The sequence below is a fragment of the Anomaloglossus baeobatrachus genome, chromosome 8, assembly GCF_048569485.1.
Source record: "Anomaloglossus baeobatrachus isolate aAnoBae1 chromosome 8, aAnoBae1.hap1, whole genome shotgun sequence".
NCBI lineage: Eukaryota > Metazoa > Chordata > Amphibia > Anura > Aromobatidae > Anomaloglossus > Anomaloglossus baeobatrachus.
In genome coordinates, this window is record NC_134360.1 from 57,362,617 (window position 1) to 57,382,448 (window position 19,832).

Here is a 19,832-nt window from a genome sequence, read left to right on the forward strand (position 1 = left end):
TTTCGGCTAATGCAGACAATCCTCTGTGTGCTAAACCGCACTGCAGAGCTCGCCCCTGTGCCGCTTCAATGTATCAGTCTGCACTTCACTTGGACTGGACACATTGTAACTAATGGTCAGGCGGCTGAATTTTCTGCTTCTAAAATGTTCTTATTCACTGACCGCAAGCAGTGATCCTGAGAATGGTGCATGTAATGATACAGTATCTTCTCTTAGATTGCCCCAGGATCAGGTGGTTTACGGATCATGGCAGCCGGGGTTGCTCTATTGTCATGTATCCATTGTGAATCTGGGACTTGTGGTTCTCCAGCACAGGGCATGTGTATCCTGCAGGGGTCGGCTCTTGTATATAACTGTAGGGTGCGGTGATTTGTGGCACATTGTGATATATTTGTGTTTGTCCCCTTCCCCCGCTGCCGGAGCAGCTCTCAGCTGTTTGGTCCGTACCCCAGGTACGTGCTCCGTTCTATATTGTGCTGTTTATCTGTGGTGTACGAGAACATCCCTGTAATCCGGCTCTGGTGGGCACAATCCGGGGATCAGCACTGCGGCTCTGCCAGATTACAGGAATATGCCTGTCCTTCAGTTAGTTGTGCGTCCCCTGACGAACCCATCTCTGTTTTTCTCAGATTTTTGCCATTTTTACATTACTCAATTTCCAGGTTTTGGAGTTTTATCTACTTTTCTCTTTTACCTTCAGTTTGTTGGAGAAAATCGAGCAGGAGACCTGGAGAGAGCCGGGCGCTTCCTTTGTGACCTCTGTAACTCGCCTCATGGAGAGACTGCTGGACTACAGGTGCGATATACATGTGCCATGCTCCAGTCACCTCCAGAGCTGCAGTCACTGATCTGCTGTACTGAATTGTGAAGATGTAGCATGTTTATTTCATTAGACCCTGGAAGTTATGTTCAATGCAGCCCTAAGGCCGGCTTCACACTTGCGATTAACTCGCACGAGTGCAATGCCAGAAATTCTCGCATTGCACTCGGACCCATGTTAATCAATGTGGCAGCTCCCATCTGCTATTTTTTTCTCAGTCCAAATCGGACTGAGAAACAAATCTCAGCATGCTGCGTTATGGCGAGTTTCTCCAATGCAACTCTATGGGAGCGGGTAAATAAACTGATGTCACACGGACGGCACACACACCATCCTAGTGACATCCGTTTTTCTAAATACATTTATCGCATGTTGCAGAAAACACTGGAAATGAGTGAGGTCTGACAATGTCGGTCAATCTCTATCTCTGTCAGTCGGTCTCTCTCTCTCCCTGTTAGTCGGTTGGTCTCTTTCTCTGTCTCTATCTCTCTCTCTGTCCATGTCGGTCTATCCCTCTCTCATACTCACCGATCCACGATCACCAGCGCGGCGCTGCACGGCGTTCACACTGTGGCTGCTTCTCCTCTTTTGAAAATGCCGGCCGCTCATTTTTCCATCACGTAATCACTGCTTTCCCCGCCCACCGGCGCCTATGATTGGTTGCAGTCAGACACGCCCCCACGATGAGTGACAGCTGTCTCACTGCAACCAATCACAGCCAGTGGGTGTGTCTATATCATGCAGTAAAATAAATAAATAATAATTTAAAAAAACGATGTGCGGTCCCCTGCAGGTGACTGGAGGATAAGATATGATGTAACAGCAGAATAGTAACTGCAGCTCTGGAAGTTACTGGAGGATAAGAGATTATGTAATAGCAGAATAGAGACTGCAGCTCTGGAGGTGACTGGAGGATAAGACAATGTGTAACAGCAGAATAGTGATTGCAGCTCTGGAGGACAAGACATGATGTAACAACAGAATAGTGACCGCTGCCGTGGATGTGACTGCAGGATAAGACATGATGTAACAATAGCATATTGACCGCAGCTCTTGAGGTGCATAGAGGATAAGACATGATGTAACAGCAGAATAATGATGCCAGCTGTGCAGATGACTGGAGGATAACACAGTGTAACAGCAGAATAGTGACCGCAGCTCTGGAGGTGAATAAAGGATAACACATGATGTAACAGCAGAATAGTGACCACAGCTCTGGAGGTGAATGGAGGATAAGACACGATGTAACAGCAGAATAGTGACTGCAGCTCTGGAGATGACTGGAGCATGACACCTGATCTAACAGCAGGATAGTGTCCAGAGCTCTGGAGGTGACTGGAGGATAAGACATGATGTAACAGCAGACTAATGACCGCAGCTCTGGAAGTGAATAGAGGAGAAGACATGCTGTAACAGCAGAATAGTGACCGCAGCTCTGGAGATAACTCGTGGATAAGACATGATATAACAGCAGAGTAGAGACTACAGCTCTGGAGGTGAATGGAGCATGACCGCTGATATACGTGCAGCTTTGCTTTTTCTTTTCTCACACTTGGTGTTTTGTTGCAGGGACTGTATGAAAGGTGAAGAGACGGAGAATAAGAAGATCGGCTGCACAGTGAATCTGATGGTGAGCGCTGCTGACGTTCCTCTGCTGGTGGCGCCCCCTGGTGGGCGTCTGTCAGTGGGGAATTTAACTCTTTGTTTTTCTTTCTTTTTCACAGAATTTCTACAAATCTGAGATCAATAAGGAGGAGATGTACATCCGATATATTCACAAGCTGTGCGACCTCCATCTGCAGGCCGAAAGCTACACAGGTACGGGGGGAACACTGCTGTACTAGTACTGAGGTGACACTGCCTGGCGCCTATACACATGATAGCGACACGGTGTCTGTGTACTGTGCGCAGCGCTGCTGCTCCTCCATGTACTAGTATTACAACCCCCAATGCTCTGCCATCTCTAACCTACAGATTCATCTGTGTTCTTCCTCCTCTAGAAGCTGCATTCACTCTGCTCCTGTACTGGGAGACGCTGCAGTGGGAAGATCGCTCCCTACGGGAGTTCCTTCATTATCCCGCCCAGAGCGAGTGGCAGAGGAAAGAAAGTCTGAGCCGCAAAATCATCCACTACTTCAACAAGGGCAAGGTAACGACAATTACACAATTCATTATTGGGTAATTCTTCCTCCTCTGTACATGAGCTGCAGTACCCTCCCAATGCTGCAGGTGGCACTGCTGCAGGGGGAGGCAGCTCGGAGACAGCGACACCTGGTGGCCAGGAAGTGAAAATAATACTTGTAAACTTTGTCTTTTCTCCTCTTCCTTTGACTCTCCCTTGCTCAGTGCTGGGAGTATGGGATTCCTCTGTGCAGGGAGCTGGCCGCTCAGTATGAGAAGCTGTACGATTACCAGAGCCTGAGCTGGATCCTGGTGAGTCCTATGTGTCTGCTGCTGGGGAGAATTGACTGGGGTCCGCTGTGGTGCTAGGGAGAATTGAGTGGGGTCCGCTGTGGTGCTGGGAAGAATTGTGTGGGGTCCGCTGTGGTGCTGGGTAGAATTGAGTGGGGTCCGCTGTGGTGCTGGGCAGAATTGAGTGGGGTCCGCTGTGGTGCTGGGGAGAATTGAGTGGGGTCCGCTATGGTGCTGGGCAGAATTGAGTGGCGTCCGCTATGGTGCTGGGGAGAATTGCGTGGAGCCGCTGTGGTGCTGGATGCTGTCTGCACCATTAAAGTTATAAGGGGCCACCTTCTCTCCTCCATATAAAGCAGCTGTTTTAGGGGTGTCGGTGCTTTAGGGGTGTCCTCGCCAATCTCCGGCCTGTGACTCTTTCTTTTTTTTTGCTTCTTAATCTGCAGAAAATGGAGGCGTCATACTACGATCACATCATGGACCAGCAGCGGCTGGAGCCCGAGTTCTTCAGAGTAGGGTTCTATGGAAAGAAGTTTCCGTTTTTCTTGCGGGTAAATTCTCTTCACTCCTTCATTACGGACTGGTCCCTCATTCCATGTATACAGCCTCACTGCTCAGACCCCTGTATATCTCCTCCTCTACCAGTACAGACAGCCCCCCTGTATATCCACTCCTCCAGCACAGACAGGTTCTTTGCCCGATATATACAGCCCCTTCACATTGTCCCCTGTATATTCCCTTTTCCTCCAGTACAGACAGGTCCTTCGTTCTATGTATAGCGTCCCCCTGCACCATCCCCTATATATCTCCTCCTCTACCAGTACAGATAACCCCCCCCTGCACCGTCCCCTGTATATCTTCTCCTCTACAAGTACAGATAACCCCCCCTGCACCGTCCCCTGTATATCTCCTCCTCTGCCAGTACAGATGATCCCCCCCCTGCACCGTCCCCTGTATATCTCCTCCTCTGCCAGTACAGATAATCCCCCCTGCACCGTCCCCTGTATATCCCCTCCTCTGCCAGTACAGATAATCCCCCATGCACCTTCCCCTGTATATCCCCTCCTCTAGTACAAGCAGGTCCCTCGTTCCATGTATACAGCCCCCCTGCACTATCTCCTGTATATCCTCTCCTTCTCCAGTGTAGACATGTCCCTTGTTCCATGTATACAGCCCCCCTGCACTATCTCCTGTATATCCTCTCCTTCTCCAGTGTAGACATGTCCCTTGTTCCATGTATACAGCCACCCTGCACCGTCACTTGTATATTCCCTTTTCCACTACGGATAGGTCCCTCGTTCTGTGTATACAGCCCCCCCCTGCACTGTCTCCTGTTTACCCCCTCCTCCTCCACTACAGACAGGTCCCTCTTTTCATGTAGACAGCCTCCCTGCACCGTCCTCTGTACATCCTCTCCTCTAGTAGACACAGGTCATTTGTTAAATGTATGCAGCCCCCTGCACTGTCCCTTGTATACCCCCTTCCTCCACAAGAGAAAGGTCCCTTGTTACATGTATACAGTCTCCCTGCACCGTCCCCTGTGTGTCTCCTCCTTTTCCAGTACAGACAGGTTCCTTGTTCTATATATACAGCCCCTCCACACTGTCCCCTGTATATCCCCTTTTCCTCCAGTACAGACAGGTCCTTCGTTCCATGTATACAGCCCCCTCCTCTACTATGGACAGGTCCCTCGTTACATGTATACAGCCCCCCTGTACCGTCCCCTGTGTGTCTCCTCCTCTTCCAGTACACACGGATCCCTCGTTGACTGTGTACCCTCCATGTGATGTAGATATTTACGTTTCTCACCAGTCGTGTTCTCCTTGTCTTGCAGAATAAAGAGTTTGTGTGCCGCGGTCACGACTATGAGCGGCTGGAGGCGTTCCAGCAGCGGATGCTCAGCGAGTTCCCGCAGGCCATCGCGATGCAGCATCTCAACCATCCCGATGACACCATCCTGCAGAGCGACTCCCAGTGTATCCTTCATTACTTACCTTATCTGCTTTTAGTCAGTGAATGAAATCATTCACCGTTTTTGGGTTTACGCAGTGGGTGGGTTTGTTACAGTGGGTCACGGCCATTCGTTCGCAGAGTTTGGTTCTTCATTTTTCCAGGGTGCTCTGATGGTTCCTACCTTGACTGTCTCTCTCAGACCTGCAGATTTATGCAGTCACCCCTCTCCCCGACACCCCGAGAGTACTGAACATGGACCAGGTCCCCGAGAGGATAAAGAGCTTTTACCGCGTAAACAACGTCCGCAGGTTTCGGTACGACCGACCGTTCCATCGCGGCTCCCGCGACAAAGACAACGAATTCAAGGTGAGAGCTGAGAGCCAACACCGGACTGATAGAGCACAGAACTCTCATACTGTCTCATCTGTCTCTAATGTCTCTAATAGAGCTTTTTGATAGAGTGCAGCGCTCTCACACTGTCTCATCTGTCTCTATCAGAGTCTATGGATAGAGCGCAGCACATTCACAGTGTCTCATCTGTCACAATCAGAGCCTATTGATGGAGTGCAGCACTCTCACTGTCTCTTCTATCAGACTCTTTGCATAGCTCTCACACTGTCTCATGTGTCTCTACCAGAGTCTTTGGATAGAGCGTAGCACTCTCACACTGTCTCATGTGTCTCTACCAGAGTCTATGGATAGAGCGTAGCACTCTCACGCTGTCTCACAGTCTCCCGGGAATCTCTTGCTGGTTTGAAGTCCAGAAGCGAGAGCTGGTAAGGCATCTGCAGCCGCAGGGGGTGGTAATCTCACATCAGACGTGTTTTGTAATAATCTTGGTGGGTTTCGCAGGTGGAGGTGAGTCCTCTGGAGAACGCGCTGCAAGTTCTGGGGAACAAGACACAGGAGCTGAGAGCGCTGATCACCCAGTACCAGCACCACAACCTGCACGGCAACATCAACCTGCTCAGCATGTGTCTGAATGGGGTCATCGATGCCGCCGTCAATGGGGGGATCACTCGATACCAGGAGGTGCGAGAACTGCGAATAACGCCTACAGGTCCCCTATATGTCTCCATTGGTCTGTCTTTTAGTATTCTCTGTGTAGCTCCCTCTGTATATCTGTCTGTAGCTCACCCCAACCACTGTCGCTTTCTATTTGCCCCCTTGCACTGTCTCGCTATATATGCCCCTCTTGCTGACGCTGTTCCTTTGTCACTCCCTCTCTCTGTGTCCTTTTTTACTATGTCTGTCCCCCTCCCATGTGCTCTTTGTGTCCACCTTCCTGTCTTCCTCTTTTTGTCTCCCCCACGTTGTATCACCTCCCGCTCTCTTTGTGTCCCCCTCTCGCTGTCTCTTTTTCTCCCCTCTTTCACAGTGCCTATGTCCCCCTTTTCCTGTCTCTCTTTCATTGTGTCCCCCTCTCATTGTGTCTCCCTCTTGCTGTCTCTCTCTTTGGCCCACATTCTCTTTGTGTTCCCCTCTTGATATCTTTGTATCCCCATATTGCTCTCTCTTCTGCCCCCCCTTCTTTGTGTCCCCCTCTCACATGCTCTTTGTGTCCGCCTTGTTGGCTTCCTCTTTTTGTCTCCCCCTATCTCTTTGTGTCCCCCTGTTGCTGTCTCTGTTTCCCCCTTTTACTTTCTCTCGATGCCCCTCTTTCACTGTCTCTCTCTCTTTGTGTCCCCCTCTCGATATCTTTGTGTCACTCTTTTGCTCTCTTTTCTGTCCACCCCTCTCTTTTTGTGTCCCCCTCTCGATATCTTTGTATCCCCATGTTGCTGTCTCTATTTCCCCCTTTTACTTTCTCTCGGTGCCCCTCTTTCACTGTCTCTCTCTCTCTTTGTGTCCCCCTCTCGATATCTTTGTATCACTCTTTTGCTTTCTTTTCTGTCCACCCCTCTCTTTGTGTTCCCATCTCGATGTCTCTTTTTGTCCCCCGCTCTGTGTCCCCCTCTCACTGTCTCCTTCCATGCACAGGCGTTCTTTGATAAGGATTACATCACGCAGCACCCCGAGGATGCAGACAAAATCAGTGCGCTGAAGGAGCTTATGCTGGAGCAGGTAGGTGTTGCCCCCCTCTGACCTCCTGACCTGATTGCACTGGTCCGTGGCTGCAGGTAGGAGAACACTAATCCAAAGTGCTCATTCCTTATAATGAAGGGTGATAAGTAGAAAGATGCAGTGTGATAATGCAGCTGGTGATGACCCTGCCTTCTGCCCCACAGGTGCACGTCCTAGGAGTGGGTCTGGCGGTACACGAGCGCTGCGTCCACCCAGAAATGAGGCCTCTTCACAAGAAGCTGGTGGATCAGTTCCAGGTCATGCGCTCCAGTCTGTACCAGGTGAGACAAACAGACCACCGCCTGAAACCACTGTCTTCTTCACACAAGTGCGCAGTGATATACAAAGATGTAGTCCATGCACATCGCTGGCTACTGTGATAATCATCGATCATTTACAAAAAGCCATTGAAAGTCTCAAGTAGTAGAAGTGAAGATGGCGGCACGCAGCACTTCATGGAAAAATCTTTTAGATTATTTAATAGCAAGCAATAGAAATCAGGTGTGGAGACTAAGGCAATGTGCACACGTTGCATTTTTTCTTGCGTTTTGGTTGCACTGTAAACTGCACCGTGTCAATGACGAAATGCATGCGCTTTGCTTCCCCAACAAAGTCTATGACAAGTCACAAAATTCCATGCGCACGTTGCTTTTTTTTTTCGGCAGCGTTTTGTTTGGCAAATATTTGTCAAAATTGTTGCATAAAAAAAGCAGCATGTCACTTCTTCACTGCGTTTTGTGAACATTTTCCACCAATTGAAATGAATGAGGTGTGTCAAAACACAACCAAAATGTTTAGCTGTGCGCTTGCACTGCATTTTGGCTGCATTTTGGATGCGTTCTTGTCTTCTCTCTCTCTATCGGTCTTAGTCTCTCTCTCTCTCTTTCTGTCTCTCTCTGTCAGTCGGTCTCTCCCCCTCTGTCCCGCTTTCATACTCACCAATCACCGGAGCGGCTGTCACACTGCTCCCACGGCTACTCCTACATCTGAAAGTGCTGGCTGCTCATTAAGCTCATCTCATATTCACTGCTTCCCCCACCCACCGACGCCTATGATTGGTTGCAGTCAGACACGCCCCCATGCAGAGTGACAGCTGTCTCATTGCAACCAATCACATCCGCCGGTGGGCGGGTCTATATAGTGGAGTAAAATAAGTAATTTTAAAAAACGGTGTGTGGTCCTCCCCAATTGATACCCAGCCAAGATAAAGCCTCACCGCTTCTGGCTGGTATTCTCAGACTGGCGAGGCCTATCGTTTTTAGGCTGCCACCCAGCCTAAAAATATCAGCCAGCAGCCGCCCAGAATTGCCACATCCATTAGATGCGACAGTCTTGGGATCATACCCGGCTCTTCCCAATTACCCTGGTGTGGTGGCAATCGGGGTAATAAAGAGTTAATGGCAGCCCATAGCTGCCACTAAGTCCTAGTTTAATCATTACAGACTTCTATGAGACACCCTCCATGATTAATCTAAGTGAAAGTAAATAAACACATACACCAAAAAAACCTTTATTTGGAATAAAAGACAAAAAAAACCCAAAACACCCTCTTTCACCACTTTATTAACCCCCAAACACTCTTCCAGGTCCGACGTAATCCACACGAGGTCCCACGACGCTTCCAGCTCTGCTACATAAGAAGCTCACAGCGAGCGGCCATACAGCACAACCGCTAGCTGTGAGCTCCACACAGCAACTGAAGTGAGTCGCGCTATCAGCGGGGACGTCACTCAGATTTACCCGTAGCCACAGCTGGAGTCCTCCATCTGTGACAGCAAGTCGCCTGAGGGACTGAAGTGAGACACGCTATCGGCGGTGCCCTCACTCAGGTGATTTGTTGTCACAGGTGAGTCCTTCACCTGTGACCACAAATCAGGCCGCAACACAGAGACAGAGCCACGCGATGACAGTGAACTCGGGTGAAGCTCTGACGTCACAGCTGCGGGCCCCGCACTACTGCCTTTGTCGTGGCACTGACCTCAGAGGTTCACCCGAGTTCATTCTCATCGCATGGCTCTGTCTCTGTCTGTGGGCAGTCATGCTATCTATTGTTTCTATCTATCCATCTATTCTAGCTATCTATCAAATCCTATCCTATTTTATTTCTCCTTTAAAAACGCACTGTTCAAAATGCAGCCCTAACACAGGGAAAACGCAGTGAAAACGCATGCGTTTTTACCGCGTTTTTTTTGTCAAATGCAGTGTTTACATTTGTCAAGAGTCTGCCAGAGGGTGCATTTTTGGTGTCAAACCAAAACGCAGCGTGCGGACATAGCCTAAGGTGAGCCGCAGCAGATTTGGCCGATTCCTGTCTACTGACAGTTCCTATAAATTATAACTGTACCCATGGAGCTCGCTCACCACAGGGTCTCTGTGAGCAGAACCACAGCCCTGCCCTGTCCAGAACTCACTGTATAAGGCAGCGATGTGTGCGAAGCGCCATATTGCAGAGCAGAATGTACGAGGTGAAACATAGCTGGGCAGTGTATGTGGAGCGCGACGTAGCAGGGCAGTATGTGCAGAGCACAACGTAGCTGGGCAGTGTGTGGAGCATGACATAGCTAGGCAGTGTGTGTAGAGCGTGATGCAGAAGGGCAGTGTGTGCAGAGCAGGATGTAGCTGGGCAGTGTGTGCAGAGCACGATGTAGCTGGGCAGTGTGTGCAGAGCACGATGTAGCTGGGCAGTGTGTGGGGAGAACGATGTAGCTGGGCAGTGTGTGGGGAGAACGATGTAGCTGGGCAGTGTGTGGGGAGAACGATGTAGCTGGGCAGTGTGTGGGGAGAACGATGTAGCTGGGCAGTGTGTGGGGAGAACGATGTAGCTGGGCAGTGTGTGGGGAGCGCGACATAGCTGGGCAGTGTGTGTGGAGGGCCACATAGTTGGGCAGTGTGTGGAGCGTGACGTAGCTGGGCAGTGATTGGAGCGTGACGTAGCTGGGCAGTGTGTGGGGAGTGCGACAGAGCTGGGCAGTGTGTGTGGAGCGCGACAGAGCTGGGCAGTGTGTGTGGAGCGCGACAGAACTGGGCAGTGTGTGGAGCGCAACGTGCTGGGCAGTGTGTGGGGAGAACAATGTAGCTAGGCGGTGTGTGCGGAGCACATCTTAGCAGTGTAGGTGGCACGATGTAGCAGAATGGTGTGTGCCTTATACATATGAAAGTGTGATTTCATCATCTCCAGATTATTCTAACCACTGCTGTTTCTGCAGGAGTTCCCTATGCTGGAGAAAATGAACCCCTCGTGTGCGCCATTACCGCGCAGCAATGTCTTATTATCACATGGCGCCCTGAATAATGACAGTATGAGGATGTTGCATCGGCACAGGTAACCACCGGGTACAATACAGAGGCTACATAGGGAGAGAGAGAGGCTGCACGCGAGAGGCGAAGGGGCTGCACGCGACAGGCGGAGGGGCTGCACGCAAGAGGCGGAGTGAGAGGGAGAAGGGCTGCACGTGAGAGGGGAAGGGGAAGGGCTGCACGTGAGAGGCTGCATGTGACAGGGGGAGAGGCTGCACGTAAGCGCACGTGAGTGGGGGAGAAGCTACACATGGGGTGGGAGAGACTGCACATGGGGGGAGGAGAGGCTTCACATGGGGGGAGAGGCTGCACGTGAGAGCATATGCTGGTGAGGCTGCACATGGGGGGAGGAGAGACTGCACAGTAAATGTTTCTATGACACTCTGTGAGATATTAGACATCTTCGCGTCTGCTCTCTCTTCAGCCCTCTCGTAGTCCTGAGTTCGGTCCGCCATTCCTCATCCTCCCTCTCGTCACACGCCTCCAGCGATACTGGCACCACGCCCACCGCGGTAGACAGTGAGACAGAGGATCCGTACACCATGCAGGTGATGATCGTGGGCAAAAAAACCCCATAAAACTGTATTGACACAGAGTGTGTGTATGATGTGCTTGTGCAGTGACTCTCCGCACTCAGTGACTCTTCGCTTTATTGCAGATGCTGCTCCCACACTCCCTCCATGCTGGATCCATCACCAACGTTTCTGCGCTTTCCTCCTCCTACACAAGCCCCTCCTCCTCCAGCCTCAGCTCCACCCATTCTGCACCATCACAGCTCATTAACTCTGCTCCCTCCAGCACACGAGGTAATGTGGACTTCGGGGTCCTGACATGAGCGTAGCTGGGAATCAAGATGTACTGATCATAGTCTCCCCTCAGGTTCCCCTTCGCTTCCGGATAAATATCGACATTCTCGTGACTTGGTGATGCTGCTTCCTGCTCCGCGAGACCGGCCCAGCAGCGCCATGTACCAGAGCGGCCCGGAGAGCGGCCAGGTAATGGTTAATATCGACATTTTGAGATATAGCCCCATGTATTAGGCTCCAGGTCTCATCACAGGCACATCCAGAGCAGTATTCACAATTCTGCTGGATCTGTTAGTCTGTACGGTGTGTGCGCACCAGCAGATGTGTCTACACCGGGCTCTCGACATCTCTCACAATTCAGTTCAGCGGGGGCCCTCACTTCTGCTCTCCTTACGTTTCTCTTTTCTGGTGGTCTTTCAGCGCTGCGTCTACCCCAGAGCTCTGTTCCAGCAGGTCCTTGGACCATGCAAGCCATGCAGTGACCCCAACCTGTCTGTAGCGGAGAAAGGTGAAGACCTCCCCCACCACATACACAGGGAAGACAGCCAACTAGTCATGTGACTGACTATAGTACTCAGTGGGAGGGGTTTGAGAAGTGGGTAGGGTTGTGGTTGTCACAAGTGGGTGGAGTTATAATTCAGTCATTATTCCTGTATATTATAAGGTTATTACAACTTCATTGAATATTATATCATCTCTAATCTGGTCTCTCTGCCTCCCTCTAATCCCTGCATGGCTCACCGGCGCCCCCTCTGCTCATCCTGATGTCACAGTCCTGGCGGCTCCCAGCAGCTGGAGTCTGGATAGTGGAACCAGAGAGTCTCTGCCATTCCTCACATCTCACGTCGGGAGCGTCCTGACACCAACAGGGACCACCAGAGGCCTGACACAGGGTACGTACATAGCAACTGCACCAGCAGAAAACTGAGTGCAGCTCTGAAGTCTAGGATGTAACTCAGGATCAGTACAGGATAAGTAATGTAACGTATATACACAGTGATTGCACCAGCAGAATAGTGAGTGCAGCTCTGGAGTATAATACAGGATGTAACTCAGGATCAGTACAGGATAAGTAATGTAACGTATATACACAGTGACTGCACCAGCAAGAAAAATATAGTCAATATAAAAAATAACTTTTATTGATTATAAAATATTAAAAAGAACAGGATGTCTCAAGAAAGCAAGCCCCTCAGAAGGGGTTAAAATTGTATCAAAGCTTATTATTATGTTGGGAACCCCAAAAAAGGTCACATAATTAGTGTCACCCCGTATAAAACATAGTAATGGTATATATATGAATAAAAAAATGTACTGATAGATATATATATAGTGACACAAGTGTGTTATAAGAAAGATACAATAGTTCCAAAGAACTAATGACAGAACAGGTAACAGAATATATACCTACGGGGTATCAAAAACTACAAGTGAGTGTCCCACACCCTCTCACACACTCACTTGTAGTGAAAAAACTGGTGACAGGTTGCCTTTAAGCCCAGATTTATTATAGAAAAGTATCTTTAATATGTTTTGGTAAACAGCTAAAATGCCAAAACTTATTACTGTCTAAATATTTCTAGAATTAACTGTATGTACAGTGACTGCACCAGCTGAGTAGTGAGTGCAGCTCTGCAGTAAAATACAGGATAGGTAGTGTATGTACAGTGACTGCACCAGCTGAGTAGTGAGTGCAGCTCTGCAGTAAAATACAGGATAGGTAGTGTATGTACAGTGACTGCACCAGCTGAGTAGTGAGTGCAGCTCTGCAGTAAAATACAGGATAGGTAGTGTATGTACAGTGACTGCACCAGCTGAGTAGTGAGTGCCGCTCTGCAGTAAAATACAGGATAGGTAATGTATGTACAGTGACTGCACCAGCTGAGTAGTGAGTGCAGCTCTGCAGTAAAATACAGGATAGGTAATGTATGTACAGTGACTGCACCAGCTGAGTAGTGAGTGCCGCTCTGCAGTAAAATACAGGATAGGTAGTGTATGTACAGTGACTGCACCAGCTGAGTAGTGAGTGCCGCTCTGCAGTAAAATACAGGATAGGTAATGTATGTACAGTGACTGCACCAGCTGAGTAGTGAGTGCAGCTCTGCAGTAAAATACAGGATAGGTAATGTATGTACAGTGACTGCACCAGCTGAGTAGTGAGTGCAGCTCTGCAGTAAAATACAGGATAGGTAGTGTATGTACAGTGACTGCACCAGCTGAGTAGTGAGTGCAGCTCTGCAGTAAAATACAGGATAGGTAGTGTATGTACAGTGACTGCACCAGCTGAGTAGTGAGTGCAGCTCTGCAGTAAAATACAGGATAGGTAGTGTATGTACAGTGACTGCACCAGCTGAGTAGTGAGCGCAGCTCTGCAGTAAAATACAGGATAGGTAGTGTATGTACAGTGACTGCTCAGTATGGAGACAATTACTGATGACATTTGTTGTTACCTTTATGCCTTTACCTCCTGATTTGTTCTCTCTGCAGGCCATTACTCTCTGCACTTTGACGCATTTCACCCCTCTGTAGGCGATGGGGGTCCTGCATTACCCAGCAGATCCTTACGCAAGGTACTGCTATGACTCATAAGTAATCAGTATGTAGGGTGACATTACACGCCATTCGCCCCTTTTCTGTCCCGATTCTGTCCCGGTCAATCTTTTCCTAAAGCAGGAGGTCCAGGATGAACACTAGGTTATGGTTCTGTAGTGGGGTGAGTATGCGTGACTCTACATTAATCTGGTTATTACTCTCTCCTCTCTGCAGAGCCCCCTGCACACGATCCCAGCCTCTCCCACCAGCCCCCAATCTTGCCTTGATGGCAGTAACTCTCCACTCTCGGGCAGCGCCAGCAGTGGGGTCTCATCCCTGAGTGAAGGCACCTTTCCTGGCTGTCCGGATGGGACCCCAAGCACAGACCCCCGGACTGAGGATCAGCAGAGCGGATGTTTCCAGCACTACCCTCCAGTGCGGTACAGTCTGTCTGACCCCAATGGGCTGGAAGCTCCTAAGGTCCAACCTTGTCGAAGCCACTCAGCCCCCACTGGGGTCACTCCACCCCGATCTCCCTGCGGGGAGCACGATGAGGGGAACACAGAGCACGACCGGCTACGAAGAGCCAGGAGGAACTGCCACATGGCCAAAGAGCAAGCGGCGCGAGTCGGATGGGATCACAACATGGGCAAACCATAGTCATGGACTGAAGTGGAAGAGCCTGGGGGCCAGAGTTGTCTATGTGTGGAGCGTGCAGGGGCTGGAGGGGATGGTGCAATCGGTGTGTCCTGTGATGTTTGGACGAATAGGAGGATGAATGGTCAATGTATGGGTCGGGGAAGGGTTGGCAGTGTATGGGGGGGTAGAGAGGTAGGTGTGTGGTGTGTATGGGGGGTGAGAGGTGGGGGAGCAGCGTATGGTGGGGGAGAGAAGCGTGTGTATGGAGATAGGGGTCAGTGTATGGGAGGCCAGTGTATGGAAGGTGAGGGTTCAGTGTATGAGAGGATTGTATGAGGTAAGGGGTCAGTGTATGGGAGGTGTTTTAAGGTGGGGGTGCAGTGTATGATGAAGAGAAGTGGTTGTATAGGGTGAGCATCAGTCTATAAGGGGGTTTTATTGGGTGAAAGATGAGTAATTAGTATATGGGGGTGAGAGGTGGTGGGTGTCAGTGTATGGAAGGTTGAAAAGTGAGGGAGGTCAGTGTATGAGGGGGCTGTGTGGGGTGAAGTATCAGTATATAGGGGGTGAGAGGTGGTAGAGGGTCAGTGTATGGGGGGGAGTGGTGGAGGTCAGTGTATGGGAGGGTTATGGGGGGGAGGTCAGTGTATGAGGGGGCTGTGTGGGGTGAAGTATCAGTATATAGGGGGTGAGAGGTGGTAGAGGGTCAGTGTATGGGGGGGAGTGGTGGAGGTCAGTGTATGGGAGGGTTATGGGGGGGAGGTCAGTGTATGAGGGGGTTGTATGGGGTGAGGAGTCAGTGTATTGGAGGGTTATGGGGAGGGTTCAGTATATGTGAGGGAGTATGGGTTGAGTAGTCTCTCTATAGGGGAGGGGGTCTGCGTATGAGGTTGGGGGTGAGAGGTGGGTGTATGAGGGGTTGTATGGGGTGGTGAGGGGGTCAGTGTATGAGGTAACAGAATGTATTTGGTATCAATTAGCCCTTGCTGTATTTTGTGTCTTTGGCTCACGGATGATGAGGATGATGATTCGGCTCCTCTCGCCCCTGCGCTCCATCCTGTCATCTGTGTTATTTCCAGCTTGTCTCTTGCACCGCCCCAGACTCTGGCACATTCGACCCCCGTCAGTGCTCGGTGCTTCCACACCCGGGTGTCACCTCTTGATGTCTACGAGGGTAGCGAGGATTGGTAACATTGCCCCCCTCCGTCACCATCAGACGGGTCGGGCACCCTCGTTATTTGTCTCCATATTGTCGGCTCCGGCGGTGCTGTGTTGTGTCTTTGATGCTCCGCTTCCCGCAGGGTGTGTGTATATACGGTGTCCGCATGTCCCCGCGCACCGCGTGCCGTCCGGTCTGTGTGTAAATACGATTCACTGTTTTGTTGTGAGATTTTTTTTTTTCCTTCAGATGGTTGTTATATGAAAATAAAGTTTACCACCCTAAAAAACTGCAAAATTACTGCCCACGACAGGCGAGCAAATCTGATGCCCAATGATACACAAAGAACACTGATCACAAAAGCTTACAATCTGAGGAGAGATGAGGACACTGAGCACAAGAGCTTACAATCTATGAGGAGAGGGGACACTGAGCGCAAGAGCTTACAATCTATGAGGAGAGAGGAGGACACTAAGCACAAGAGCTTACAATCTATGAGGAGAGGGGAGGACACTGAGCCCAAGAGCTTACGATCTATGAGGAGAGAGGACACTGAGCACAAGAGCTTACAATCTATGAGGAGAGGAGGACACTGAGCACAAGAGCTTACAATCTATGAGGAGAGGAGGACACTGAGCACAAGAGCTTACAATCTATGAGGAGAGAGGAGGACACTGAGCACAAGAGCTTACAATCTATGAGGAGAGAATAGGACACTGAGCACAAGAGCTTACAATCTATGAGGAGAGAGGAGGACACTGAGCACAAGAGCTTACAATCTATGAGGAGAGGAGGACACTGAGCACAAGAGCTTACAATCTATGAGGAGAGAATAGGACACTGAGCACAAGAGCTTACAATATATCAGGAGAGGAGGACACTGAGCACAAGAGCTTACAATCTATGAGGAGAGGGGAGGACACTGAGAAGAAGAGCTTACAATCTAGGAAGAGAGAGGAGGACACTGAGCACAAGAGCTTACAATCTATGAGGTGAGAATAGGACACTGAGCACAAGAGCTTACAATCTATGAGGAGAGAGGACACTGAGCACAAGAGCTTACAATCTATGAGGAGAGAGGACACTGAGCACAAGAGCTTACAATCTATGAGGAGAGAGGACACTGAGCACAAGAGCTTACAATCTATGAGGAGAGAGGAGGACACTGAGCACAAGAGCTTACAATCTATGAGGAGAGAGGACACTGAGCACAAGAACTTACAATCTATGAGGAGAGAGGACACTGAGCACAAGAGCTTACAATCTATGAGGAGAGAGGACACTGAGCACAAGAGCTTACAATCTATGAGGAGAGAGGAGGACACTGAGCACAAGAGCTTACAATCTATGAGGAGAGAGGACACTGAGCACAAGAACTTACAATCTGTGAGGAGAGAGGACACTGAGCACAAGAGCTAACAATCTATGAGGAGAGAGGACACTGAGCACAAGAGCTTACAATCTATGAGGAGAGAGGACACTGAGCACAAGAGTATACAATATATGAGGAGAGGAGGAGAGAGTAGGAAACTGAGCACAAGAGCTTACAATCTATGAGGAGAGAGGAGGACACTGAGCACAAGAGTATACAATATATGAGGAGAGGAGGAGAGAGTAGGAAACTGAGCACAAGAGCTTACAATCTATGATGAGAGAGGAGGACACTGAGCACAAGAGCTTACAATCTATGAGGAGAGAGGAGGACACTGAACACAAGAGCTTACAATCTATGAGGAGAGAGGACACTGAGCACAAGAGCTTACAATCTAGGAAGAGAGAGGAGGACACTGAGCACAAGAGCTTACAATCTAGGAGGAGAGAGTAGGACACTGAGCACAAGAGCTTACAATCTATGAGGAGAGAGGACACTGAGCAAAAGAGCTTACAATCTATGAGGAGAGAGGACACTGAACACAAGAGCTTACAATCTAGGAAGAAAGAGGAGGACACTGAGCAGAAGAGCTTACAATCTATGAGGAGAGAGAAGGACACTGAGCCCAAGAGCTTACAATCTGAGGAGAATGAGGGCACTCAGCACAAGAGCTTACACTCTATGATGAGAGAGGAGGACACTGAGCACAAGAGCTTACAATCTAGGAGGAGAGAATAGGACACTGAGCACAAGAGCTTACAATCTAGGAAGAGAGAGGAGGACACTGAGCACAAGAGCTTACAATCTATGAGGAGAGGGGACACTGAGCACAAGAGCTTACAATCTATGAGGAGAGGGGACACTGAACACAAGAGCTTACAATCTAGGAGGAGAGAGTATGACACTGAGCGCAAGAGCTTACAATCTGAGGAGAGATGAGGGCACTGAGCACAAGAGCTTACAATCTATGAGAGAGGACACTGAGCGCAAGAGCTTACAATCTGAGGAGAGATGAGGGCACTGAGCACAAGAACTTATAATCTATGAGGAGAGGGGACACTGAACACAAGAGCTTACAATCTATGAGGAGAGAGGAGGACACTGAGCACAAGAGCTTACAATCTAGGAGGAGAGAGTAGGACACTGAGCACAGGAGCTTACAAACTATGAGGAGAGGGGACACTGAGCAAAAGAGCTTACAATCTATGAGGAGAGAGGACACTGAACACAAGAGCTTACAATCTATGAGAGAGGACACTGAGCACAAGAGATTACAATCTATGAGGAGAGAGTAGGACACTGAGCACAAGAGCTTACAATCTATGAGGAGAGAGGACACTGAGCACAAGAGCTTACAATCTATGAGGAGAGAGGAGGACACTGAGCACAAGAGCTTACAATCTGTGAGGAGAGAGGACACTGAGCACAAGAGCTTACAATCTATGAGGAGAGAGGACACTGAGCACAAGAACTTACAATCTATGAGGAGAGAGGACACTGAGCACAAGCACTTACAATCTATGAGGAGAGAGGACACTGAGCACAAGAGCTTACAATCTATGAGGAGAGAGGAGGACACTGAGCACAAGAGCTTACAATCTATGAGGAGAGAGGACACTGAGCACAAGAGCTTACAATCTATGAGGAGAGAGGACACTGAGCACAAGAGCTTACAATCTATGAGGAGAGAGGACACTGAGCACAAGAACTTACAATCTGTGAGGAGAGAGGACACTGAGCACAAGAGCTTACAATCTATGAGGAGAGAGGACACTGAGCACAAGAGCTTACAATCTATGAGGAGAGAGGACACTGAGCACAAGAACTTACAATCTATGAGGAGAGAGGACACTGAGCACAAGAACTTACAATCTATGAGGAGAGAGGACACTGAGCACAAGAGCTTACAATCTATGAGGAGAGAGGAGGACACTGAGCACAAGAGTATACAATATATGAGGAGAGGAGGACACTGAGCACAAGAGCTTACAATCTATGAGGAGAGAGGACACTGAGCACAAGAGCTTACAATCTATGAGGAGAGAGGACACTGAGCACAAGAACTTACAATCTATGAGGAGAGGAGGACACTGAGCACAAGAGCTTACAATCTATGAGGAGAGAGTAGGACACAGCACAAGAGCTTACAATCTATGAGGAGAGAGTAGGACACTGAGCGCAAGAGCTTACAATCTATGAGGAGAGAGGACACTGAGCACAAGAGTATACCATATATGAGGAGAGGAGGACACTGAGCACAAGAGCTTACAATCTATGATGAGAGAGGAGGACACTGAGCACAAGAGCTTACAATCTATGATGAGAGAGGAGGACACTGAACACAAGAGCTTACAATCTGAGGAGAGAGTAGGACACTGAGCACAAGAGCTTACAATCTATGAGGAGAAAGGACACTGAGCACAAGAGTATACAATATATGAGGAGAGGAGGAGAGAGTAGGAAACTGAGCACAAGAGCTTACAATCTATGATGAGAGAGGAGGACACTGAGCACAAGAGCTTACAATCTATGAGGAGAGAGGAGGACACTGAACACAAGAGCTTACAATCTATGAGGAGAGAGGACACTGAGCACAAGAGCTTACAATCTAGGAAGAGAAAGGAGGACACTGAGCACAAGAGCTTACAATCTAGGAGGAGAGAGTAGGAAACTGAGCACAAGAGCTTACAATCTATGAGGAGAGAGGACACTGAGCACAAGAGCTTACAATCTAGGAAGAGAGAGGAGGACACTGAGCACAAGAACTTACAATCTAGG

The 19,832-nt window shown here is 49.4% G+C and overlaps 1 protein-coding gene across 6 annotated transcripts in view; it reads left to right on the forward strand.

Annotated features, from left to right (window-relative positions):
* The window catches only part of DOCK3 (dedicator of cytokinesis 3), a 144,996-nt gene extending 130,279 nt beyond the window's left edge, over positions 1 to 14,717 (forward strand). For 4 of the 6 annotated variants that reach the window (XM_075321651.1, XM_075321654.1, XM_075321652.1 and 1 more), the window contains 21 exons: positions 426 to 452; positions 701 to 796; positions 2,390 to 2,450; positions 2,545 to 2,638; positions 2,821 to 2,969; positions 3,167 to 3,253; positions 3,679 to 3,783; positions 5,067 to 5,208; positions 5,385 to 5,551; positions 5,875 to 5,961; positions 6,038 to 6,217; positions 7,166 to 7,249; positions 7,414 to 7,530; positions 10,456 to 10,571; positions 10,971 to 11,094; positions 11,205 to 11,352; positions 11,426 to 11,541; positions 11,773 to 11,860; positions 12,126 to 12,245; positions 13,840 to 13,922; positions 14,119 to 14,717. In XM_075321651.1, the coding sequence (XP_075177766.1) occupies positions 426 to 452; positions 701 to 796; positions 2,390 to 2,450; positions 2,545 to 2,638; positions 2,821 to 2,969; positions 3,167 to 3,253; positions 3,679 to 3,783; positions 5,067 to 5,208; positions 5,385 to 5,551; positions 5,875 to 5,961; positions 6,038 to 6,217; positions 7,166 to 7,249; positions 7,414 to 7,530; positions 10,456 to 10,571; positions 10,971 to 11,094; positions 11,205 to 11,352; positions 11,426 to 11,541; positions 11,773 to 11,860; positions 12,126 to 12,245; positions 13,840 to 13,922; positions 14,119 to 14,544 (2,617 nt within the window). In that variant the 3' untranslated portion in view covers positions 14,545 to 14,717. The remainder of the gene's footprint in view (positions 1 to 425; positions 453 to 700; positions 797 to 2,389; positions 2,451 to 2,544; positions 2,639 to 2,820; positions 2,970 to 3,166; positions 3,254 to 3,678; positions 3,784 to 5,066; positions 5,209 to 5,384; positions 5,552 to 5,874; positions 5,962 to 6,037; positions 6,218 to 7,165; positions 7,250 to 7,413; positions 7,531 to 10,455; positions 10,572 to 10,970; positions 11,095 to 11,204; positions 11,353 to 11,425; positions 11,542 to 11,772; positions 11,861 to 12,125; positions 12,246 to 13,839; positions 13,923 to 14,118) is intronic. The other 2 variants (XM_075321653.1, XM_075321655.1) reach the window with 1 other exon arrangement.
* Positions 14,718 to 19,832: the final 5,115 nt, after the last annotated feature.